The 26850-nt window shown below is 49.2% G+C and overlaps 1 protein-coding gene across 5 annotated transcripts in view; it reads left to right on the forward strand.

Annotated features, from left to right (window-relative positions):
* The window catches only part of LOC122715137 (homeobox protein homothorax), a 495480-nt gene that overhangs the window by 296893 nt on the left and 171737 nt on the right, over positions 1-26850 (forward strand). For 4 of the 5 annotated variants that reach the window (XM_043937070.1, XM_043937066.1, XM_043937065.1 and 1 more), the window contains one exon: positions 2415-2522. The exons of the other annotated variant lie outside the window; for it this stretch is intronic. In XM_043937070.1, the coding sequence (XP_043793005.1) occupies positions 2415-2522 (108 nt within the window). The remainder of the gene's footprint in view (positions 1-2414; positions 2523-26850) is intronic. 5 annotated transcript variants of the gene reach the window in all.

Genomic DNA, 26850 nt, shown 5'->3' on the forward strand with positions numbered 1-26850 from the left:
CGACCGACTCCGAATAATCCTGTGATGTATCGTTTATTCGCTCGTTCCTGCTTCGAGCGTAGAAAGGCGGGATTCCATCGACGATGGAGGAGCAGTCATCTCGCTCCCTCCCGATCCCGCCTCCGCTTCTTCCCGCGTTCTATCCAACGTCTACCTGCAGAAATCTTTCCCGCGTTCGACACGAATTCTCCGCTCCTCGTTCCGAGATATCGCCCGGCCAATGTGTCGCGTGCAATCCGTATCTGTATTCTTGGAAAAACTTGTTTTTCTTTTCTTCACGGTCGATCGTGAATCGTTGGAATCCTCCTCGTCGTTAATGCGAATTCAGCTGCTCCTCTTCGAGGACTAACTATTATATATTTCGAATGGACTGGCCCGACCCTGTCATTTATCTAGGCCACAAATTAACACGACTAACCATAACCGTAACGTCAGGTTAAACGCGCCTTTTCCTCGGGCCCTGGAATTAGAGAATCCCAACCCCTAATTTTAATCCTTCAAAAAAAAAAAAAAAAAGATCCTCTCGTTCTTCTAATCCTTAAATCATAATGTTTAATATTTTTCACAAAAACACACTTTTCTCTTTTATATATATATATATATACATATACATGTTACGACAATCCGATTCGAAATAGCTGAGTTTAATCGATGACTAAATCGTTATTCGTTATTTCGTACCGTGTATCAGAAGCGCGCATACACACACACACATATACATACACACATAAGAAGGATACCTAATATCGGCGCGCCTGGTCCACCGGTCTCCAAAGCAATTTTCTGCTTTTCAAGAATATAATTTTCGCCGGGGGATGGTCGCTATATTTCCGTAGATAAGACTGTAGCTCCGCCGGATCCGGCGGCCGCCCAGCCGAGACCCTACTCTCTCGTGTGAAATTACTTCGCTCCGCGGCTTACTCTTATCCCCCGGTGCCACCCTTTCTTACCGTGTATCCTCATTCAGCCGGGGATCTCCTCTGGAAATAAAGTAGATACCTTTCCTATTTTCGCATCCGGAAAATTGCAATACCTCCGCCACGGAGACTCGCTCCTTGTCCCCTTTATAAATCAGCCTCGCGGTCTCCTCTCGCGTTAATCGCGTCGCGTTCGATCATTTTTTTTTTTTTTTTTTTCCTTCTGTTTCTTTCTCCCCTGATTATTTAGGTATGTGTAGTATATTTGTTTCTCTTTGAAGAAAAATTGTTCAAACGCGACGAGTTACGAAATTGCGAAGATAGAAAATTTTACGAGTCGATTTTTCGAACTAACGAGTCCGAAAAGATGTAGAAGAAGGAACAACTCGAAACGAAACTCGATATAATATAAAACGATGATTAAAATAAAAACGATAATTTCGTAATATTTCATTTTTTTTTTTTTCTTTTTTTGGTACGTGACAAAATATCACGTTCGAGAGAAATTTAAAAATGTTCGTTTTTTCTATCGCATATACAAAAAAATTAAAAAGAAAAAAAAAAAAAAANAAAAATAAAAAAAAAAAAAAAAACGTTTCCCCACTCTGCGAGTATTAATCGGGGACAATTTAATCGTGAAATATACGGGATACCTGTATCTGTTGTATTCAGTATCGCCACGAATATCTGTCGTATCCAACGTTACCGCCCCGAGGATTCGTTCGATACATTCCGGTAGGCGGTGAACCCGTTTGAGCGAGTACCGGCTCTTAACGCAACAAGCTCTCCTCGCGCGTTTATCTAATTATTATAATTGCGCGATTATTCTTGGCCGAGGAGAGGCACGGCAGGGGTGAGATCGCATGCCGGCCCTCGCGCAAAAAGAAACGAAACGAGTAACGGGATATATATGGAGCAGCACGCGATAGAATCTCCCCGAGTTCGAAGTCGTGATGCGAACGATCACGAATTCTTCGCCCCCTTTGTGCATCGGACCTCGCTGCATTCTTTCCACGCGCACACGCTGCTGCTCTCTGTCTCCTTGTAATAACTATCCCTTTCGAGAATTTTTATATACACGAATTTATTCTCCTTCTACCGATTATTCTTCTCTCTCTCTCACTCTCTCTCTCTCTCGCGCTCGCGAGCGATTGAAGAATTTCCTTCTTCCTTCCACTTGTGCAGAAATATTTATGCATTTCATTGAACCCCTCTGAGGAGGTGATTCGACTCGTTTCTGATATCGTTCACATTGACACGATGCAAATCCGACTCCGTATATACCCCGACCGTTGGTCGCGCCGATCACGCGACCGCGTGCTTCCCTTGCATACGTAGGAGAGAGAATGGAAAAAGAAGAAGAAGAAGAAGAAGAAGAAGAAGAAGAAGAAGAAAGGGAAAAAAGGAAAAGAACCGGTCGAGGGGGTAATTTTGCTTGATACGAGGTTGTATGGAGAGAGTGATTAACGGTGAAATCGATTTTTTTCTTTGCTTCAGGTAAATGGTGTCCGCGTAGGGAATGGAGTTCGCCGCCGGACGCGCAACGAGCGGCGAGCGATGCGCGTCGTGGCGTTCTTTACTCTTCCGTCTTCCTCGGTAGCCCCGGTAAGTCTCTACCAAAACTTCTCACTCTTCTCTCTCTAAAAACAAAACTTTTCTTCAAACCCTTCCATCAAACATTTGAACATCTCCGCTCGGAGATATGGTTTTCGTTCTCTGTTTTTTCGTTCTCTTTTTTTCTTAACCTTTCCTCGAATGATGCTCGAGTAGAATTGCGCTCGTGTGATTTTCCCTGCTTAACCCCTTCTCGCTTAATCGAATAGTTCGATCGTTCGCGATTTCGCGTTCGAGTCTTTTTCATTTCTTCGTATTCGAGTCGCGAATCCACGCTCTTTATGCTTGTTAGATGAGATTTAAGATTAGAGTGGAATCGATTTTTATAATTATTTTTTACACAGATATATTCTCTGTATATTCCGTCTCGCGTCGGCAAAAGTTTAAAAAATTTAAACGCGATGTAAAAATTCCTTTCTCCTTGCCGCTTAAGAAAATTCGTACGCACGCCTATTAATTCCGCGCAGGGCGAAGAGGAACGAAAACAGAAGCGTGTGCACAGACGGTTTCGTCGTGAAACACGCGCGATATAACCGGGGTCCTCGGTGGGAGGAGCGCAATCGTTCGCGGCATAAACAAGTTTTAATCGTGCCTCGGGCATTCGCCGCGTTGAATAAATATTGATATCGGGTGACGCGACGGCCAATCAGAATCGGGGCTTATAAAGCAAGCCGCTTACACCTCCGCCTGTCTATCGCGCCGCGGCGCGTACACGCGTTCTCCCCCATGTTCCCATCTCGACGTGTTACAACATCGCTGCTTATCTGCGATATTCTCAGCCGCCAAATATCCGGAGAGGAAAAAAGGAAAGAAAGAAAGAAAGAAAGAAAGAAAGAAAGAAAGAAAGAAAAATTGGCCGGAGACAAGAGGCGATGGAGGGACTCGTTCGTTCCCACATATCGCTCATTCGCTGCATAACGCAAAAATCGCGATTTTAGAGAAATCGAGTCTGAATATTTTGTGAAAAGAGTATTAACGCGTACGGATTAAAATTTCAATTCGAAAAATTCATCCTTTTCTATCGGTTCATTTTCTAAAAAATAGCAACTACTCAAAATCAACGGATCAAGCCTCGTTAAGACCGATCATATTTTATATTCAAATACTAAAAATTATACATCGGGAGGGGGATAAAACTGAATCGTCAAGTTTGCCGTAATATAATGCCGCTCGTGTAAACGCGCGCGTTAAGCGTATCGTTTGCCACCGGTGGTCGCGATCTCTCGGTGGCGCGATGATGTCGAGCATCGATACCTATCGATACACACGTCCGATTCTCGCGGAAACGATCGGCGCGAGCTGTCCATCCGCGATTTCTCCTTTAATTAAATTACGCGGCCGCCAAGGAGGGCCCCCGATAAGGGGGGACGTAAATCACTTTCAGTCGATAACTAATCGAACGATTCGAAACCGGGAGACGTCCCCGTCGTGGAAGACGTCGGGGAGTATCGCGCATGCGCTCTTTTCCTTCCCTCTTTTCTCTCCCTATCTCGCGCGCGCGTTCCTCTTTATCTCGCCGGCCCTCTCTTCCTCTTCGTCCCAAGGAGCACGGAGAGAGAATACGAGCGAACGAGCCGGAGAGGTAGAGAGAAGCTCGGCGCGACGACGGGGAGAAACGCGGAGTGAGGGAAGCCGGGGAGGCAACGGTGGAGGGAAAGGGACGGGAAGACTCCGGGTGGACGAGGGAGACGGACAGAGGGCAGGCGAAAGAGGTGAAAGAGAGAGAGACGGAGGGAGAGAGAGAGGGCCGCGAGGCGTCTCCATGGCAACGAGGCGAGGCGGGAATGCGACGGTAACCATGGCAGCCGCGGGTTCCTCTCTCGGACCGACCTGTCTGTGTCCCTCTTTCTGCTCCCTCGTCCTCCTCGTGTTCGCCTCGCTCTTCGTACGGACCTCTTCTTTTCGCCCACGGATCGAGCCACGAGCACAGACGGATCCGCAAAGAGAGAGAGAGGAAGGTGGAGCGCGCGCACACAACCGCGTTGTGGACCTCGCGTTGGGATACGCGCCTCTCTCCGAGAAAGCTTCTGAGCTTCCTTTTTGCTCTTTTCTCTGCGTCCACGATCTTTTTCTCCTTCCCTTTTCTCTCGCGACGACAATCGCGATAGCAATGGCACACACTCGTTTTATCGTCCCGGAGATATCGACTCGGTGGATAAATACACGGGAGGGAAGGGGGACGTGATCGAGGTTTAATCGTAATTACGGTGTGAACTGCGCCGACTTTGAATATACGGGAAAGAGGAGGGGGAGGGGAGGGAGAGGAGTTTGATGGACGGGCGGTGGAGAACGGGTCGGGTAAAAAGCCGGTTTAAATAATAGTATAGCTTGTCGGTAATCAAACAGCGTGCGGGGAGAAAGAACGAAAGGTGGATTTAGTTCACCCAGTTTGCGATATTCCATTTTTCGCTCGGTCGATTGATGAAAGTACAAAGGTTAAGAATGATTATTCCGCGTTTCTCTCCTCGTCCATACCGGTAACCCGGTATCCATTCGTTAAAACGTCAGCCTGTTCCGCGGCGCGGGTGCGTTAATATTGTCGTTTAAAAAGCGTTACGGGGGCTCGCATTAATTAATCGAAATACGGAAACGGGGGATAAATTTTATCTCGGCCGTGCAGCTCGACTGTTAATAATGAATCGTTAATGCTAATTTTTGATTTATGCGTTCATAATCTTTCCCTCCCCACCCCGCGGGAAGGGTCTCGCTGCACGGGTAGATCGCGCTGGACCGCGCACGGTTTTTGAATGCAACCGATATCGGTGACTGAATTAAACGACCGACCGGAAGCGCGGGATAAATTTTGTTGCAGGATGCGACCGGTTATTAATAATGACTATTTCCTAGCAGCTCGTTAATAGAACCGCCGCCAACGATTGCAATTTACGCCCTTCCCCCCCCCCCTCCCTCCCTCCCTCCCTCCTCCACACCGACCTCTCTTTTCACCGATTCGAAATTTTCGAATCGCCGTTTCCACTCCTGCTGTTTCCTCCGCATCGCCCGCATCTCCCTTTCTTCGCACTCGCGTTCGAGACGGTTGCGAATTTCCGAGAATTCTCACCTTTCTACACGAACCAAGCATTCGAAACTAATGGAAACGTTCTCGGTAAATTCGCGCCAAAGTGCCTCTTGGTTCCCACTTTGAATTTCCACACTTGGAGCGAAGACGAACGTGGACAGCCGTTGAAAAACCACGGTGATGGCGGTGCGTGCGCGCGCTTAAACGCACGTAGTTTAAAAGCCATCGACATTCTTCGACACGGAAACGTGGCTCGCCGTTCAACCAGAGTAGAAGAGAGAGAGAGAGAGAGAGAAAGATCCCAGACGCAAACTCCGCGAAAGCTGATTATGTATGACTGGCGAGGAATAGCGCGGGATTCCAGGCGTCGCTTAACTCCCCGATACCCGTCCACCATTTCGCGGACGAGAATCGAGTTTCTTCACCGACGACAGCATTAGCGCGTCCACGTTATCCTCCGCTATATATTTTCGTCGGCCGATCCATTACTAGCCGGCACGTTCCGTGGACCCCGCCGACGTCTCTGTTATTTTCAGTTTCGTTAAATCGCGTCTCTTCGTCTTCGAACGAAACTATTCCCTCTTGGCCGTTAGATTCCACGAGCGAAATTTTCGCGACACCGTTTACCCGATCGACGACAATCGACTGAGGCGTCTACTGTTATTGCGCCGAATACGAGTAGGGGGGATTAACGCGTATCAAAACAAAACTCGTTTCGTGCGTCGTTCTTATTTATTTTGTTTCCTTCTATTTCTCGGAATTTCTCGCCTCGTAACATCGACGAATACCTCGTTTATTTTGTTTATATCGATAATGGGTAAGGACATAACGACTCTTCGATACGCATCAATTTTCGAATCGTCTCGTTCTTTCTTCTTAGAAAAATAGATCTGGATTTCGACGAACGTGGGAAATATTCCTCTTGTTTTCTTTTCTTCTCCTTTCTTTTTTTTTTTTTTTGTACCATTCGTGCCGGTTAAGCGACGATATTTGGTTATATTATATATTCGAACTGGGTCGCCGAAAAATTTAAGCGACGGTTAAATCTCCCTTCCGAAATAAATATAACCCACGAAGAAAGAAACGGGGTGGAACCGCCCCGCACACGATGGAATTTCGAATATCAGCGTGCGAGCGGATAAATTGTCGACGCGGTCTCGTACGACAAATTTCATCGAGATTCCGTCGAAAACCTACTTGACCGCTCGCTCACGGGAGATCTCGTTACCGTTCTTGTCGGGGTGGGTGGATTGTTGGTCGAGAGAGAAGGATGTAAAAGGGCGGAAGGGTGAATCGGGATGGAAATACTCTCTGTTTGGTTTTTCGTGAATCGCATCAATCCCCTCGTCGCAGAGGCGCGGTGCTAACCCGGGCTAACCCTCTCCTCCTCCTCCTTCGCCACCCTGAAACCCTGAAGCCTGCAATGGCACACGGCACACTGTGCTCCCTTTTCCGGCACGGTGTAGCGTAATGTAAGGGTTGCGCCCGCGTCGACGGTGCTTTGGAGGGTAGGGGGAGGGGAGGGAGGGTGAGAGAGTTTAAAACCCCTCGGGGCTTGAGGTCCAGGCCGGTTAGATTTATCGGATGTTTTGGTTGGCGGCCATTGTTAGCCGCCCTCGCTCCACTCTCTTTCCCTCTTTCAACGTTCTCTACGACCAGTGGCGTAGAGCCGATTCCAATGGCTCCTCGTTTTTTTTATTCCTTTCCCTCCCTTTGCCACTCGAGGGGCTGTCGAGCCGAAGGGGCGGCCGGATATCGGAATTTTGCGAGATACCAAACGTTAAGAATTCCACCTCTTCGTCTCGTTTCCCTCTCGATCCGCGTTTATTATTCCTCCTCGGAATCGGAAGAGGAATGATCTCTCGTCGATGCTTCTTCTTCTTCTTCTTCTTATTATTATTATTCGTTTTCGTGGCGTGTATCGTTCGTACATTTTGAAAATGTAGAAGGGGAAATTTTATATTATCTATAGATTTAACGGAAAACTCGATTGTTACGCTATTGCTCCGTGTCTCCGGCGCGAATAACTCGTCCCGCTTCGAGCCGATTCTCCCGTTAACGCGGATCTCCGTCAACCCCTCCGCCTATTGTGCACCACGGTGGTTTGAACGATGTTCGGGCTCACGGTCCACGACCCTTCGGTCCAACCCCTCGTACCAACCGCACTCCTCTTTACCCATTCTAACCGGTACATCGCGATCCGCCCGAGAAAATCGTGGAACGCTGTCTCGCTCGGTGATCGATGCGGTCTTATAATTAGCTCGCCTTAAAAGCGAGCTCTCTCTCTCTTTCTCTCTCTCTCTCTCCGTTCTAATTGCAGCCTCCTCGAACTCTCCCTTTGTACCACCACCACCGTTCTCTAACTCTGTGAAATATCCCTGTGCGAGGCCATCCCTCGAATTTCTCGAACTCCATCGACGTTCGATTGAAACGTTAAACACCTTCGTCGTCGTCGTTCCGTCGTCGTCGTGAATTCATCATCCATTCTCTCAGTCATTCTCGCGAGAGGGAAGTTAACAGCGAGGAGGAGCATACAATAGCCGGGCATTCGTGGCGAGGAAACGTGGAGAGAGAGAGAGAGAGAAAGAGAGAGAGAGAGAGGTTCCTTCGGTGCGGCCGCACAGGGCCACCTCGTGTTCTTCGATTAGCAGGAGACCGACCCGACCATGACCTCTCTCCTCTCCTCTCCTCGTCCGCTGCGTGCCATAGGTGGAGAAGATTCTCCGGCTCTTTCATTCTCTCTCTCTCTCTCTCTCTCTTTCTCTCTCTCCCTCTCCGTTCCCTTTCCGTTTCTCTCGTGCTCCATCTCGCGGCACTGATTGGACGATCCATCACCGGTGCCTCCTCTCTCGCTCCTTCTCGCTCCCCATCTCCTTCTTACCTTCGACCCTTACTCGCAAGTTTCCTGTGGAACCATTCTTACGGAGGAACCGGACACACGTTCATGTACATATGTACGTACATAGGTGAATACATAAGCTAGCGAGAGGTATTTCGCGGAATAACAGTGTCTCAGGTATATGAGAATCGCTTGGTCCAATGTATTTCACTTTTGTGCTTTTGTTTCGTGGAATTTTTCCCCTTTCGAGCGAATTCCTTGCGATTTTCCAGGGAATCTCTTCTCGCGACGTAATCGCAAAGTTATCGTTATTCCTTTTCTTTATATAAGACGCTTCTTATACGGAACGAGAAGCTTGATCCAGGAATCAAAAGAAGATTGTTAACGACGCGTGTTTATTTCTATTCGCGTAAGTATTCGATTGAATATTTCGTAATTTAATTGATCGGATAATATGAGAAGAGAATACATCCTGTACGTATCTGTGTCGATGTTGTCAGGGATTAATTTATAAATTGGTCGCGGTTGTAGATCTCTCGGAAGAAAATCGCCCGTTCGATATCTCGCAATTATTCCTTTGGACGTGATATCGGTTGGACGTATTTACGATTGCAAGCCGGCCGCTCGTGTAGTCGATCGTGCCACGTACGCGGTCACTCGGCAACAGGAATACACGGCGACCATCGCCTAGAGGGTCGGCCATTCTTGCGAGAGGGTGGGAGAGGGTAATTGGGTTCCCATGGAGGCAGAAAACGCCTCGCTCGAAAACGTCGTCCCGCTCGAAACTGCGCGCGGCCGTGACTCGAGGCTAAGAACGAGGCGAGACACGAAACAACGAAGACAACGAACCATTGCATTCTTACCGTTAAGAATGAAAATTTCCCACACACACATACATACACACACGCGCACACACGCAGTCCGAAAATCATCGCGGAGCGGAATAGCCGGGAATCGAAATCCCCGAAAACAGATCCCCCGGCCTTTATCCTCTCGTCGAGATAACGAGAGCCCTTCCGGTTACGATACACCCCCGATATATAGTCGAGGAGGAGGAGTTACGGCCGGCGAGGAGTGTGGAGGCGAGAAGAAAGAGGCGAAACGGTAGAAGGATTGAAGACTCGAGAGAAGAGGCGGAGGGTGGAAATAGGTGGACGTTGTTGGGGAACAATCGAGAAACGTCACGTGACGATACGCGCCGTGGTGGTTGAAAGAAGAGAGAGGGTGCAGGGAAAGGAAGCAAGGAAACGAAGAAGGAAGGCGACAGGCCGATAAACGTGATACACGTCCGCGGGTATAGTAGTACGTGCACAGGCGTGCCGCGCGCGCTATCCACGCTCCGTATTCATTAGTTCCTTACTCAAAGGCACGGAAATAGTTCCGGAGTTGCGGGAGGCACAAAGCACAAAGCTCTGTCGCGGAACAATGAGAGATCGGGGGTGGGGTAGGGGGGGAGAGCGAGAGAGGAGAGCCCAGAGGTGGAGTCTCGTGTACGTAACGGCGATAACTGAGGCCGAGGAGGAGAAGAAAAGAGAGGAGAAGAAGAGGGACTGCAGATTTCATGAAGTCGAAATATAGGCGCGATGGTTTACCCGGGCGAGAGTTGCACCCGTTTCCCTCTTCCCTCCTATCCACCTTGTTTCTCCCGCCCCTCCCCCCCCCCTGCAATATTCATACGCGTTGAATATATTAATGCGCCGAGAGATATGTAAACCGTGTGTGACTGGGAAATCGCGCGATTCTCTCTCCTAGCTGGAGCGGAGCCCGCCTCGGTGTGGCTGTGCCGGGGTGTGCAATATTAGTGAAATGTGTCTCGGGGCCCATGTGCGACTCCGATATTAAACAGCAACCGTCGTTGCATCTGCGTTTCCCGTCTACGTCCATACGTGTTTCCACGTATCGCGCCCTCTCCCCCGGATTCCTCCTCCACCTCTTGCTTCCACCTCGCGCCGTTATCGACTGCCTCCCAGTCGCGCTCTTTATTCTCACGAATTCGTAGGAACGTCTCGAAGAGTCGCGACACGGCTAGACGTTTGAGATATTTTTTCTCGAAATATGAAAAATCCACGAGGATTTCGTGGTATTTCGTCGTATCGAAACTCGTAACTCGTCGCGTCATCTTGGGACAATGGCTAATGTTTGATTCTCTCTCTCTCTCTCTCTCTCTCTCTTTTTCGAGATCAGATCGTTTTTTTCTTTTTCTTTTTTTTGAGAATCCTGTGATTCTTTTTGCGCAATGCGTGGCGAACACGATTCTTCTATCGATTCTTCTAGTAGCGTTTTTTAAAAAACGCTCTCTCTTCTGGCGGAAGTGGTCCGTTTCTCGCACATCTCGAGAGAAGCATCGTGCGCGCGCCAAAGGACAAAGGAAACATGGTGGAATAATTAAAACGCGGAATTTACGAAGGGACCGAGAGCGGAGTCTGCCGGCTGCGTCATCGGGCGACAAAGAAACGAGAGAGGGCAGAGAGCGTAGCGGAAGGGAAGGGAAGGGAAGGGAAGGGAAGAGCACGCCGGGAGAATGTACACGGAGAAGCGAAGAGACAAAACGGGGAAAAAAAAAGAAAAAAGAAAAAAGAAAAAAAAGAAAAGAAAGAGAAAAAAGAAAAGGAGAAAAAAAAATTGTGGAAGAGACGAATATAGCTTGAAAGTGTGCTAGGTAGGAGGGTGAGTGGAGGCTATATGGAATAGAGAAACGAAGGAGGGAAGGGTGGTTTCTCGATGTAGCACGGTACAGCGCGGTACAATCGGTGGTACCGGCACATGGGCACACGCCAACTTGCTCTCTCTCTCTCTCTCTTCCTCCATCCCTTACCCCTTCGTCTTCTCTCCGCTTCGCTCTCTTTCTCTGCCTCCACCTCCAACATCCACATCCACCTCGAACGTGCCCCTGCACGGAGTTCTCTCCCAACCTACGGCCCAGCCCCGGCAGCGGCAGCAGCAGCACCAGCACCAGCACCAGCACCCAACCCAGACCCTAGGGCTGTCAAACGCAGGCCGAATCTTCTTCTGCTCGTGACAGCCTGGAAATGAAGAGAGTGCCCCCGCGTGGCGTATCCTACCCGCTTTCCTATGTACGTTAACGCGCGTCCTAGGAATGTACGCTCCGTTCTCACACGCGTGTCCACGTTATCCCTTTAACGTGTACGTGGGCCAGGGCCTGTGTGACGAGCACGAGTTCAACCGGAGGTCGCCGCCTCCTCTCTCCGTCTCTCTTTCGTTTCGCCCTTGTTCTTTCATTACTCCCTCCCATGTCCCCCTTTTAATTTTGTCTGCGTCTGGATAGATTCATTCTTCTTCTTTTTTTTTTTTTTTTTTTTCCCTCGCTAATTCGTCCGTAATTGTTCTCTCTGTCGTCGATTGGAGTTCGCAAAATTACTCGACAAAGGTGGATCGGTTTTTTCTCCATTTTTCTCTTTCTCCTCCTCCTCCTCCTGTCTTGTTCCAACAGCTAAAGAGGACGGAATTATAATCCGAAATGTTGACTTATACGTGCATATTCGAACGAGGTTTTCGGTTTTAGTTTTATATCAGCAACAGAATCATTCGCACGAATACACGCAGCTTCGAACCGAGCTCGTCGTACCCGTTATTACGGATCGCAACTTGCATTCTTCCTTTTTCGAAGATTCGAGCGGCTTGCAACGCTCGAAACGTTCTCTTAGGATACTCTTTAAAGGATGACTAAAGAGGGGAGCGGAGGGGTTCTGCCCACCGATTACGAAGCGCTTTTCGAGCGCGATCATTAGCGCAATTATTATTGTGTCGGAGCACAATGCGCTCACCGGCGTCCCCGACTACAATGGGAGCCGAAGGTGAAGAGGCGAGGTGGATGGAGAGGGCGGTAGACCGTGTTGGAAACAACGGGGCACGGTAAATTCTTCAGACTTTAAACGCGAAAATAGAGCGAAAGTTTCGCGCAACCTTTCGGCAATGGGGCACTCCCGACCTCTCCTGTCACTCCATCTTTCGTATAATTAACGGGTTCGACCCCCTTTTGAAAACTCGATTGCTGCAAAAGTCGTTGATAAACTTTACGCTCGCTTTCCCATCGTAACGTCCTCTCCTCCCAAAAGGAATCGATATCGTTACGTTACGAAACGCCTTCGCAATTCGCCCTGCGATGCTGACTCGAAAGGAATTCTTGCTTGTATCCTTGAAACACAGCTGGCAACAGACAGGAAACAATGTTTTCGAGAAGTGCCTGCAAGGTATCTTTAGCGTGTGTATATAACTTGACCCTTCTGCATCGAATAGTCATCCGAGTATTTCTTCGACGTTCGGTTGTAGTAAGTACGTTCGATGCTCATTGCTAAAGGGATACCGGTGGAAAGGGGGTATATCTATTAGAACGTAGCCGCCGCGGCACTCAATGCGTTTACATCGTCGGACACAGGAGAAGGTTGGCGTATACCTCATCCGATATTGCCGGTACGTTCACCGTGTTATTACAGAGTTACATTCCATCGTACACGGAATCCGTCGCGTTCGATCCGCGAGTACAATGATCTTCGTTGTTCCCGCTTTTTTCTCTCTCTCTTTCTCTCTCTCTCTCTTTCTCTTTTTCCGTCGTATCGTGGCCATTCGACGAATGCCTTTTCTTCGTCAGGGAACACGTCGAACTCTCGGGGACACACGGCCCGTGTTCCGGCCGTATTCTCTCGGATGTTCGTTCCTTGGAAAAAAATATTATCGATGGTCGTCGCTCCTTTCGCGAAATAACGGGTATTCGTCCACACTTTCCATCCGTTTTATCATTGTTTTATCGCACGACCCCGCGTTTCAGTGTCCTCTTCGCGCGTACGAAGCCTCGCCCACATCTATATAAATCGAATTTCTTATTAGAAACGGCGCACGCGGTAAATTTTCAATTCGATACAGGTGAATTAAACCGCCTTTTTCTTCTCTTTTCCTCCCCTTTTCGTCGTTTCAACGTGGATTCTTTTCTCCTTCCGTAATTGAGACCATCGGATCCTCCCTCTTCATCCCCGGGACAAGGGACCAGAGACGAGAGAGAGAGAGAGAGAGAGAGAGAGGGGCCAGCACAAATTATTATGCCAGGCCAGATGGGTCTCTTCCTTCTCCTCTTATCTCCACGCCGACGTGTTTCTCACCCCGCCCTATTAGTTGCCCGTGTCCCGAGGATCCATACGACCGGTGCCCGTTTTTTCTGCGGTGTCCCTCGTGGCCTGCGACACGGCTCGTCGCGCGACCGACCCGAAGGTTCAACCGGCTCCTCTCTCTCTCTCTCTCTCTCTCCCCCTCTCTTCTACGGGTGAAATACTGCGACTCGATTTCAACACCTTGGCGTCGTTAATTAGCCGGGGCCACTCGACTTTTATTCCGGCAGCATCCTCGCCGTTTAATTACAACCGGCGTCTGCTCGCCACTCCGGAGGGGGTGAAAGAGGTTGAGCGCGTGTGCAACACGCTCCGCAGCTACCTGCCGGACGTGACACCGACCGAGGTCTCGCGACTAACACGCGCTCCGACCACGTATCGACACTGGTATCGCCGCTATCAGTCCCACGTATATGTATATATATACATCGTTCGCTTCCAGACCAGTTTTGTTACCACGTCGGCTCGCTCGATCTTCGAGATTCGGTAATGAGAATCCTCGAATTCTTTCATCCGCGTAAATTTATACGATCGTTTCGTTATACGTAGATGTAGATATTATTCTTCCTAATTTGAGATTTTATTCCAAAGATCGCCACGATAAATATTGTTGAGAAAAAGAGAGAGAGAGGGAGAGAGGGAAAATAATCGCTCTCACGATTTCTCGCCACGCTAAGTCCAAACATGGTCCACCCCTGTAATCGCTCTTCCATGTTTGTTTGTTGTTCTGGTTTAATTCTTTCGCAAAGGCGTGTACACCCGTGAAGGGGTCCGCGGTATAGGTCAATGGGAAACTAATTGTCGACGTTTCGAGGGTGCGTGTGCCAGGGGGCTTTCCGCTGCTGCTTGGAGGGTTGATTCGAGGGTTGGTTGAGAAGTCCAAGCACTCGACGAGAGAGAGAAAGAGACGTGGAGAAGCTGGACGATGAGACCAGACGGAGTATAAGGGCAAATGAGAACGCTCGAGTGGAGTGCTCCGACAAACGGATTGCCACGACCGAGAGAAACAATGCGATTCCGCTTTCTCCTCAACCTTCTTCTCCCTGACAACCCGTCCCCGTTCGTGTAACACGCCTCTATTTCGGCCATTCTACCATACACACACACACACACACACACACACACATATACGTATGGAGAAGCACAGGTTCGATCTCGAAACGTTTCAGAGATCCTCCTTCCATTTTATTTTATATATCGTCGAAGCTAGCCACCCGCGATAAAGATGCCAATATCGATGAAATAGTGGTGCGTTCTATGCATTAAGGGAATCCAGAAAATCGGGGGCGTGGTAATGGAGGACAGCTACCATCTGGGGCACCGCGCATATTTATGCCCGCGGATCGTGTTGTGCTGCATCGTGAAAAAAATTCTCAAAATTGCACCGGCCCCTCGCCCCGGGGCCACCACTTTACCACCAATGTTTCTTAACCCTCCCTCGGCCGCGCGACGCGTAAACAACCGATATTATGTATTTATTATAATGCGATATCCAGTCTCTCCGGATCGAGAACCGAACCGAACCGATCTTGCCTCGCCTCGCCTCGCCGAGGAGGGAGATAATCAATTTATCACTGCAGGTGCCTCCGCGCATTTACATACACGCGAGGACGACGCTGACCCGTCGCTCTTTTCGCATTCTCCGCGCGGTTATTCGCGCCCGATTACAAATTGCCGCGCTGAAACTCGATGCAAATTCGAATCGTCTTTCGATCGTCTGACTCGCGATTGGGAAAAGTAATGGCGGACGAGCGAAATGTTTCTTTCACGGCGCGATCCCGCGATTTCGTAGGTGAATCGTAGGAGAATTTCTCTTTTCGAGGTTCGAGGCGATCGGCGGCGTTTTCGATCGGGGCGTTCCTTTTCAACAAGGTAATGACCTTGCCCGCTAGGAATCGGAACGTTTATAAACGTTTCGTCGCGTTCATTAATCACGAAAGAGACAAGGGTCGCGGAACCGAAATAGCCTTTACGTAACCCTTCCACGGAACGTTGACACGGCGGGGATCAACGTCCCGAATCGTCGATCCAATTGGATAGCTTCCGGGTGGATCGATATTTTGCGACGACCGCGAGACGAGCTTCTGCCGTCGAAAGTTGTCCGGATCTACTTAATCCGCGATCGTTGACACAGAATCGCAGTACGAAATTTCACTTTCTTGGCTAATTAAATTTCGCTTGAACGACGAGACATGCATCCATTTATTTGTAATTGCCTTTGAATTATTCGATCGTTGATTAATCATTGATCAATCTCGAGTCTTGTATCATAAATATTTATAATCTTCTCTAGTCAATTCTGAAGCGCATCAAATATATAAATTTCAATAAATCTCTGATGAATTCTTCTAAATTCAATTCTCCTCTCTATCATTTTTTTTACGTCGATATTTTACGCTCCCCTCTCCAAACAGAGTTGAGATATAAATAATCCCTTTACGCACCCTTTAACGAAACCTTTAAGAAAAGAAAAAAAAAAAAAAACAACAAAATTAAACGTCCACTAAATTTTATGGACAGATAAAAAGCCCTCGCTCGTACGTTTCGCAAATTTTCCAATTTACTCGTGCTTTAGACGCGCCATAAGAGAGAGAGACGCACCTTTCCGCAGTTAACCCATCATTCGGATAAAATGCCGGGGATCACGGGGCATCGATTACCCCGATCGTGACATCCAATCCGTCGTAAACGATCATCTTTCCTCGATCGTCTTTTCCACTCCTCGCCGTTTCTTTCTGCCGCGATTCCAACGACACGGGGCCGAGGACGGGGGCCGGGTAAAATAATCGTAAAGTAACGGAAGGTGTTGCCCACGCAACCACGGTTCCCCGAGCAATGTTACATACCGCACACCTACTTCTTCTATCTGCATATCGGCCAAAGCCGCGCACCGCTGCTCCTCTCTCTCTCTCTCTCTCTTCACCTCTCTCTCCACCTTCTTTCGCTCGTTTCGGCCTCTTCGTGAGATAGGCGAAGTGCCGTGCGAGGCGGCGTCGCCATAAGGGGTTAGGTTTACGAGCCGAGAGCCGGGTGTCGATATCGTGGCCGTGTCGCCGCGTGTGTGCCTGACCTCGCCACTTTCAGATCCGCGGTGGACGAGTATATTTACCTCAGCGCAGCGCGAAAATCTATCTATCCATCCTGTTACACCGTCGTCTAACGATCAACCGTTTCGCCATTATGCCCCGCTTTTTACGCGTCGTCCTCTCTACGCTCGAACGAATGATAAGAGAAAGGGGGAGCGAGGCAGTATTTCAGGATGAATAATCATCCGGCCTTTTTACGCGCTGTTGTACGCGGCTTCGATTCCAGCTTTGGTGACGTTTATTAGAGACCGTGCGCGACGCACGATCGTTTGGAATCTTGGGGGATCTTGTCACAAGGGGGAAAAATATGGATTTGTAACAATCTTCTATGGAGAGCTATTGCTATGATTTTCTTAAAAAAGAATACGCGATTAGAACCGATTAGAAACAGTAGTAATAAATAGTGATTATTATAGCAGTAGCAATTTGACGAGCAGCACGTTTGCAGACGATCTTTATCCTCGAGACATTTTGAAGATCCGTGTTATGGCGAAGGAGGGGGAGAGTAAGAGAGGCGTAGGAAATTCGGTATAGCTCCGTGTCGTCGTTTATACATGGCGCTCGTTTTTGTCGCAGCTGTCGGTGTTTTGTCTGCGATCAGCTTCTCTACGGAGCTTCCCTCCTCTCCGAACGCCGCGTTTTTGCCGCTATTTTCGTGCCGTTAAAAATGCATCCATCGGGAGACGTCAACGAGGCCATTCGCCATTCGCGTCATCGACCTTTCTCCGTATCCCCGAACACCGATACTCTCTCTTTCTCTCTTTCTCTCGACGTCCAGTATCGACTCTGACATCTCGAACGAATAACCGGAATACACCCACGAAACGTGTCCTCTCCTTTTCTCTAATCGTTCCAATCAACCGAGTCGTCCGTTTCAAATTTCAACGCCCACTCTTCTTGCTCCTCCCCAACCAACTTTCTTATATATATATATATATACGTATATACATATATATACACGAAAATAATAGAAACTAATCGCAGCTGTCCCAAATCGAAGCGAACGCGTTACTCTTCCCTTGCCCTCGACCGGATCGGCAAAGTCCCTTGATGTCCCGCGCGGGCTTAACACGGCGTTCATAAAAAACGAGTCGGCGGCGGCCGAGGAGGAGCGCGCGTTCGATCGAGAATTGAGAGACGAGCGTGGAAAAAAGATAGAGACACGATCGCCCGGGGGTTAGACGTACACGTAAGATGGAGTCTGGTTTGATGGAATGCTGCCTCCATCCCAACCGCCCTCCCCTAACTTCTGTCCTCTCCCCTTCCTCGGATGTTCAGCACCTCTCTCCTCACCTTCACCGGTGCCGGAACATGTGTGCGAGGCTGTGTTAAGACGACTCTCGCGTTTACGAAGCCGGCTGGCCGGCCGGCTGACTGGCTGGCTGCTCGTAGCCAGCTTCGATAGAGAGAGAGAGAGAGAGAGAGAGAGAGAGAGAGAGAGAGAGAGAGAAAGAGAGAGAGAAGGATAAGCTCTCGAATAGCCGGAGAACGATCCGTATCCACCTAAGGCTAACCAATGAGACGAACCGCCATATTAGGCGGTTGTATATGGCCTATCCTCTACGCTCCGTTCCGCGTATGCTTAAAATGGAGATAATAATCGCGGCGCGCTGATTAGACGCTGCTGTCGCGGATTTCCAGGTAGCTCTCGAACAGCGCCTACCCGTTCACGGCCTGCCCTTCGTGGTGGGCCGCCGCCGCCGCCGCCGACGACGACGACGACGACGACGACGACGACGACGACGACGATCGTCGGTTGTTCCCCGCGAGGTGCTCGTATTAGGCCACGTCGGTGGGAAGTGGAATCATCGTGCACGCTTCACCGTTGATGGACGTCGTTCCGTGAACTCTTTGAAACCACCAAGTTGGCGCTCCGACTTGTTTCTTATTAACCCCTCGGTACTTTGCGCGGCGCACCGCTGCGGTGCACTGTTATTTGCCGAATGGGCTCGCTTATGGTATTCCATTTTATAATACACCGTGGATGGGGATATTTGGTACGTGAGAAAATTGTCTGTGAAGCGCGAGCGTGGAATTATGGCCGTGACACTTTTTCTTGTTTCATCCACCGATATTTTTCTTCTTTTTCTTCTTCTTTTTCTTCTTCTTCTAATTCGAAAATAAGCTCGATACGCGCGCTGATTCGATCGAGAGAGATCGAAGGGATCGATTCTTATCACGGGTTAAGAGATATTTTTTCGAGGGAGAGATTTATAACGAGACGTAACGTTTGGATTTCCACTTCGGAGTTTAAGGAGTACTAAGGTAGAAAAATTTTAATGACGTAAAAAAAAAAAAGAAAAAAGAAGAACTTGTCGTCGATGCGCAGCAGCCACGATCTCCTGCGAGCGAGAGATAGATCTCGTGCGAGGCATTGTTCGATAGGGAGCGGGGGTCCAACGAGATAGCAGATCCGGGAGAGATAAGCGCTCTCCGGATGATGTATCGCCAGCGATGCTTCGTTGCGCCGGTTGATCGTAAGTACCGGCCTGGACCGGTGCTGTTTTCCGTGCTAAGGACCCTCGAGATTCGAGCAGGGCATTCGATACCCTGCTACAAACTGTTCCATAAAGTGCCTCTTTCGCTTTCCGCTTTTATGATTCGAAACATCTTTCGTATTTCGTAACACTTCTCGCCTCGTATCGTTGATACGCTCGAGCATACGCTGCGCTTAAATGTTCCAATATCGTAAAATTTCGACGATTTCGCAAATCGGTAAAAGCGCAAGAGGATCCAAAGATCCTTCGCAAAGAAATTTATTCGTTGTTTCGAGGCTTCTCCCTTTCCACGAACTTTCCATTGTACGTCCGATCCCTGACGGGACGGTACACGGTCACGCCCCCTTAACGCGCCCTTGCCCCACAGGGATGTAAGTCACCGGAGCACTTGAGCGAGTTGAGACGAGGCTAAATAACGCGACGCGTCCAAAAGGCGAGCGGCAACAAACTGGCTTTTTGTACTCCTCCTTCGACTATCCCTCATCTTTTCCTGACCCTTCAAACTTTTTTTTGTTTTTCTGTACTCGAACGGAAACTCTATATCTATAGTTCGCTCGATGGATAACTTGGATGGGAAATCGAAAAGGATCGTCGTTTAAGATTCTCCAAATAGAGAGAGAAATTTCGCAACAAAATCGCTGAGGGAACATTCGCAGAATCTGAGCAACTTTTGTCAATCGGTTTGATGAATGAAAAATCAAAAAATCTCTCTTTAAAAAATATATACATCCACGTGATGCGACTCGTCCATCGATTACGTTTGTTGGATACGTTTCGTGGAGAGAATATTACGTATAACTCTTCCATTTCACACCGATCGATCACACGAGTACCTTGAAGAAGATTTCAACGTTGCAGGGAAGGATCGTCTCGTCTCGTTTCGGGGAAAAAATCGCCGCTCGTGCGACGGAATTCGCGGAAATGGGAAACGGTGCGCGTAAATCACATTTACAGCGTTGGCAAAGTTATCGACGGGTTTATGGGAAATTAAAGCCCCGCCGAGCGGACCGCAAAGTCGCGTCATCATCGTCGCGCGCGCGAGAGAGAGAGAGAGAGAGAGAGAGAGAGCGGGGGACTTGTGACTGCCGGCCTGGTTTCGATCGTGATTGCCGAGCAGCGAATTTGTCGCCACGTGTTTTATTGTACGATGAAATTGGATGGAGAGCCGCGGTCAGGATCGGAGGGGGAGGGGGCGCGAAACCGGGACCGTAATAAAACGGACGCGCGTGCTAAACGTGTCACTCAACGTGTCACAGATAGATGCGGAGCCGCGGCAACGATTCAGACTCCGGCCCGTAATATCCACCAGGCCAAGAGTTTTGTTTCTGACGAAAGCGGAAATTGCGTTTGGGAACAGGTTACAACACTGGTTACACTCGCCCCGTTGCTTGATCCACCAAAAATCCACATCCACTCTCGTTCCCTGATATTTTCTCAAACCGTCATCTCGATGATTTTTTTCTCTCTTTATTTACATTTTTAATTTTCAGACTGTAAGAAATATCGTATTAATCAAACCAACGATCGACAAGTATTTTAAATCGTTCGATATACAGATTACGAAACAGGAAGGAAGATTCGAAATTCGAAACTCGAGGAAAAGGAAAGAACGAAATGACTCGATAGATCATTACAACATTCTCGAACGAGAAAAAGGATATATAATACTTTCTCTATATACACTTTGACTTTGGTGAGAAAGAGTGTCACGTTCCCATTAACGTTAATAACACGTGTCGCGATGAATTCGGCTTCCTCCTCCTTTTCCTCCTCCTCCTCCTCCTCCTCCTCCTCCTTCTCGCGAGCACGCAACATCCTTTCTCCTTCCGTGCCATCCCTTTCCCCCCCCCCTCTCCCTCCCTATAATTTACGATCCCGCGCTGATACGAAAAGTCTCACAGACGAGGTCCAAGTCTTCTATCGACCAAACGGTGCCGACGGATACCCTCCTCCTCCTCCTCCTCCTCCTCCTCCTCCTCCTCTTCCTAGTCGGCCCTTCTGCCCTCCTCCCTCCCCCTCGTCCCCGAATTCCAGTTGATCCAAGTTAACCGGCCTCCTAATACCTTCCCCCCCTCCCTCCCTTCCCCTCCTGCCGATTCCACAGGCCGGATTCTCCACCGATGTTGCTCGTTGTCGGGAACCCCCTAATGGCGATGCCGCGTCGAGAACGCGCGGCGCGCGGCTTCGGGCAAAGGGAGCGAGAGGGAGAGAGAGAGAGAGAGAGAGAGAGAGAGAGGGTCGGGGCCGGCGTTGGACCGGTCGAGCGACGGTGACGGGTCAGCATGAATAATGTCGACTCATTATTCTTTCGGGTGGGGATTTATCAGGTCGAAGTACCGATAACGCGCTCTTTTCGTCCGCTCGTTCCGCCCGGGGAAGATGCGGCCTGAGATAGGTATGCATTTATGCGCGTTGGCGGAGGATCGAGAGGAGGAGGAGGAGGAGAAGGAGGACGTATATATCGGTCGGAATATACCCCCTCCCCCCTTCGTTTTCCTCCGCTTTCGACTCCTTTCCCTCCTCGCTCCCCCACGCGTCTAACCCCGTCCTTCCTTCGTCGTCCACCCTTCTTATTCCATCCCATCCGACTCCTCGATCGGTCCTCTCTCCTCTCTCATCGTCCCCCGTCCCTGGAAGAGCACCCGTCCGTGTATCGTGGCGGAACGGACGGTATCATAGTTAGGAGAGGTGTCCTCGGTTCTCGGTTTCTGCGGGGCGCTAACAAGACGGGCCTGCGGGCCAGCGCGCGCGGTGAATTATGGGCCCGTGCGCGTGCACGCCGCACCGGCGTTGTGTACGCGACGTGTACGCGCGCACGGGGACGTGTGCGAGAGAGAGAGAGAGAGAGAGAGTTGGACGCAATATCGCGCCTCGTCTCGTCGGGATAGGATATAGAGGGCATAGCGTAGCTGTCGCCAGTTTTCTGGCTCATTACTGGCCACCGGCGCCCATTTCTCTTCGACCTTCCTCCCCTCCGTTACGCGGCCCCCTCGTCACGGAGCAAGAAACGTGCCGCCGCCGAGTTGGAGCCGAGTTTCGCTTTTGCTGTAGCGTCGAGTAAATACGTCACAGTCGAATTTCTATTTCCCGAGATTGATCGTCTCGATATCGAGGCGACCACTCGAGTTTCGTTAATTAGTCGATCGACGCGGCCACGGTCAACGTGCTAATCGCTTGAAATTTAGAGGAAAGAAAGTTGTCGGTGGACTATTTCTTTCGAGGTGAAGTGGAATTGGTAGTCGTTCGATGTCGACTGAACGGAGAAAGGGATTATGAAAAACGCGATTTAAAGAAAAGAGTCGTATTATAGGAATTATCAACGATCTTTCACAAAGTTCGTCCAAGTCGATGGTTTTATATGGTGTAAATATAGTAAAGTTGGAAGTTGGGGAGTTTCGACGCGTTCGCACCCGATTAGGTTATAAATATGTGGCGGAGAGGGCCAACTGGAAATAAACGGGAGTTAACGCGTCGTGATGCATGACGAAAAGTTTAAACGCGTCGCGACGCCGCACACGGTGACAAAAAGTAAAAGCTTCCCATCGGTTTGCCCCGCGAAAACCTTCCCCGCTTACTAATTCCAGGGCGAAAGCCGATATGTACAAGTTCGAGACACGTGCTCGTCACATGTACCTCGAAACCCATCCCGCGTACGTCAACCGAGAAGAGAAGTCGGGGCAGACGGAGAAGAAAACGACGAAAAGGCTATCCACCGGTGGCGCATCGCCATTAACGCTTTTATTTCCAACACGCGTTAAGATTTCGCTCGTACTAAAACCGATTTTACTTATCCCTTCTCTGTGAATGAACATTTCTCTATACAGATATTTTTTTTTATTTTCATCGATTTGACTTACCAAATTTAATGCAAATTTTTATTAACAGAACAAATTAAAAAAAATAATTTCATTTTTGATATCCTGACAATGATAATGTTATATAATCTCTAATCAAGCTTGTATACTCATGTATACTCAATTCAAATATTGATTTTTCATTTAATTAACCGGAATACGTAATGTATAAGTATCATTATATATATAGTATTTCCTTATTTATTTTAATAACGAACAAACTAACCGATCCGAGTTGAAACGATCGAATGCCAATTAAAATTCGATTCGTATCTACGTTTCATTTGATCCACACTCGTTCTTCCACATTTGCTCATCGAAAAATCACGAATCTCGTTTCAAACGGTTCCCTTAGCATAGAAATTGCGTTTCCTTAATGAACGTTCGAGGTCGTCAACTCGTGACGTTCCCATCGACGGAGGACTGATCGAAACGGAGCGATCGAGAGAGGGGGGTGTCCGCGGTAGGTGTCGCGAAAGGGGTCATCGCCGGTGTCGGGTTATTAATTCGCCCCGGTAGTCCCAATTAAGACGGTGGCTCACGTTCTGCCTGTAATTATCATAGTAACAGCGTCGTTCCTAGCGGCAGCGCATCACCGAGCCCGCAGCGTCCCAGCCCTCCCGGTCCCGTGGCATTAATTAGTACAATCTCCGTACGTGCCCGACTGCCAGCATCGTCCACGCTGATATCTCCCTTTCGCGTTTCTACGTTACGTTTCACGTTCCATTCCCAAGCCCGACCGACGCGCCACCGACCGCAACCGGTGGGTGATGGCTTTTCACGCCGACTGCCCTTTCCAAGACGACCGCGGATATGGGACAGATCCGCATTGCCATTCGCACGGCCAAACTCGAAATATGCGAATACACCCGTTTCGAACATCCTCCAACTGTAATCCAATAGAAATTTCGTCTCGATGTTTTTGGACATTTGGCATTTATCAGCCATCTTTATCAAGAATATTGCTGCTATGTATTGAATGGTGTCTCATTCGATTCGAAAAACTGGCATCCTTATTCTATTCAATCTCTAGAAAATTTCCTCTAGAAACAATCTCAACAATCGTTGCACTCTCCGTTTAACACTCGCATTAACGAAACCGCCTTCGGCGAGAAGCGGCCGCTTCTGACGCGGATCGTTACGGATCCATCTAACATAAATCCCCGTCGCGATTTTTATGTTAATCCTCCGCCTTTTCACCGAATATCCTCGCACGCGAACGACGCGTTAACGACGAACCAGGACCACGTTCCACTTTCTCCTCTCGACCGATCTCCTCTCGACGTCACTTTCTCGCACTTCACGTTAAATATACGTGTCCCAGGATCCGCTCCATCGCCTCCATGCCGCGCAAACGTAATCGGTCGGCGAGGAGGAACGGTCCCTTTCCTTCTCTCTCTTCCTCTCTCTCTCTCTCTCTCTCTCTCTCTCGGCGATTTACGCCGCGTCATCTCGCATCACGGGACACGAAGCGTCGATACAAATCGGCGATTTATCACGTAGATTGTTACCGGATAAGTATCTCTCTCCTCCGCGGCGGATCCTCGCGCGGAACCCGTGGCCGTAGACGCCCGATGAATCGTAATGCGATGTGTCCCGCCGCGCTGGTCCGCGACGCGGCCGCCTCGCTTCTTCGCGTGTACGTGCAGCGGCGCGGCGCGCGTACGAGCGCGTAATTGATATATCCATATACGCGGAGGCACCTATGATCTCCTCCGGGCCCGGTGGTGGTGCCGCCACCGCGATCGATCTGTATTCATAGGTCGTGCGGCATAAAATATACTCGGCATGTCCATGAATCAGATAACTGTCACAGCTCGTACGCCGATGTCTCAATCAACCGCTCGAGCTTGTTCCTCGCCCTCGCAACGCGCTCCACTGTCCCCGACCGCCTTCCTCTCATCGCTACTTTGACATACATTTTCTCTCTCTCTCTCTCTCTCTCTCTCTCTCTCTCTCTCTGTCTCTTTTTTTCTCTCCTCCCATTTATATTATTCTATCGTGTTTCGAGCGGATCTCGCTCTCGTCTCTTTGAAAAAGGAGGGAGAGGGAAAGGAGAGGATTTACGTTGGATTTTGAAATACCTTTGAACGCGTGTTCGATACGGACGAATTGGAAACAGATCTCGCACGTGGTGGTATAAAGGTTGAAGGTGAGGAAGAAAGATCAATTGGATTGATGAGCATCGTAAATCACGTTGCGGTTCGGATAACTTGGTCAGGAATCGAGAACGGCGTAAATAAAAAAAAGAGAAAGAGAGGGAGAAAGATTGCGCAAGGAGGGAATGGGATTATGAAATTTGGAAAAGTCATAGGGTACGGTGGAGCTCGTTCGACCGGCACGAGGAGTGCCAAATAATTTCGAGGAATGAAGACGCGGGGACCCTCTTTTACGATGCTCCTATTAATACCTTCTATTTTGACTCGGTCGAAATAAGTGGCATCCGACGCTTGATCGTTGACGAGCGGCGTCAGGTGTCGAAAAATACGCGTTCCTCTTTGACACGCTCGTAGTTTCGCGCCCCGTTTTCCCAAGTTCGCGCAAACAATTATCGAAATCACTCGTTCGATTCAACATCTTCTCCCACGCTTGCGAAGAGAGAGAGAAAGAGAGAGAGAGATTTCGAGGAATCCAGAGATTCGAGCCGTTAATCCGAACAAATTCGGTATCCTCGGGTCCCTTCGACTCGTGTTCCTCGACTCGTGCGCCGTGACGACGATAGGTCGGTATTTTCGTCTCCGCTGCCTTCGGTTCTTGGCGACGCGTCTTGCGTCATCGTGGATACAAGAATTTCACAAAAGTAGACTCTCTCTTTCGATTCCTTCGTCGTGCCACGAGTTCGACTTCTCCCGTCTTACGCAATTTCGAATTTTTCGATCCAATGTATAATAATAAGTAATAGTAATCCGTGATCTATGACGATAGGCAGGTAGAGGCGAAATCTTCCGCGGATTTCTTTCATTTCTCCGATATATTCTACGCTTTTCGATTATTAATAATAATCTCCTTCGTCCCAAGATGTTTATTTTATTCCTATCGAAATGACATCGAATGACATCCAAAAATTAATTTATAACTCCAAAAAAAAACATTCGCCTCCCAATCATTTCCAATGTTCCACAATGTACTCGAAATCATCACAAAAAGTAACCTTTCAAGATTTCAAGCTCGCACTTTTCGACGTTGGCGTTCAAAACCGAAGTCATCTCATTTCCCCCTCCTCGAAGATAATCGAGCGATCTTCCTCCATCCGAATAAGGAATAGCCGCGCGGCGCGGCTAGCATAAGCGTAACGAGGCCGTCCGAAACGTCGTTTAGCGAAAACGGTTAACGGGCGCGTCGCACTAAATTATCCCCGTCGCTCGGCTCATTTGTAAGACAAACTCCTGCGAGGCTCGCCGTTGGCCCGATTTTCGTTTCGTCCCCAGAGGAGGGACACACCACCTCTCTCAGCCACCTCATCTCTCCCACAATCGCCGATTAATCTCCCGGTTAAGCAGATTCTCGGATTAACAAGCTGCGCGCCTGTCGTCCGCTTCGTACAACATCTCCGGCCGCGAGGAAATCGGCCGAGACGATCTTTAAAGCGCGTGGAGGAGGAGGAGGAGGAGGAACGGCGGAAGAGGGCTGGCCACGGCGTAAAAAACGGGGGTGGGAGTCTGGAGAATCGGGAAGGGGAGGGAGGAGAGGGTGACGAGCTGCATTTCATCGCCGAAAATAGTCGGGGAATCGGTGAGGAAGAGAGCCGTGGCGAAGTCGCGCTCGGTATAACCGGACTGGAGGACCCTGTTCTCGAGGAGGAACGAGAATAAGCGTGTTTTGGTGCGTTGACCCCTTCCGTGATTTCCATCCAAGCGCGAGGGAAATTCTTTCCTGAACGTGGAGGATCGTCGCTACGGTTCA

This window comes from Apis laboriosa, unplaced genomic scaffold, assembly GCF_014066325.1.
Source record: "Apis laboriosa isolate Shangri-la unplaced genomic scaffold, ASM1406632v1 scaffold34_cov151, whole genome shotgun sequence".
In the NCBI taxonomy this organism is placed as follows: domain Eukaryota; kingdom Metazoa; phylum Arthropoda; class Insecta; order Hymenoptera; family Apidae; genus Apis; species Apis laboriosa.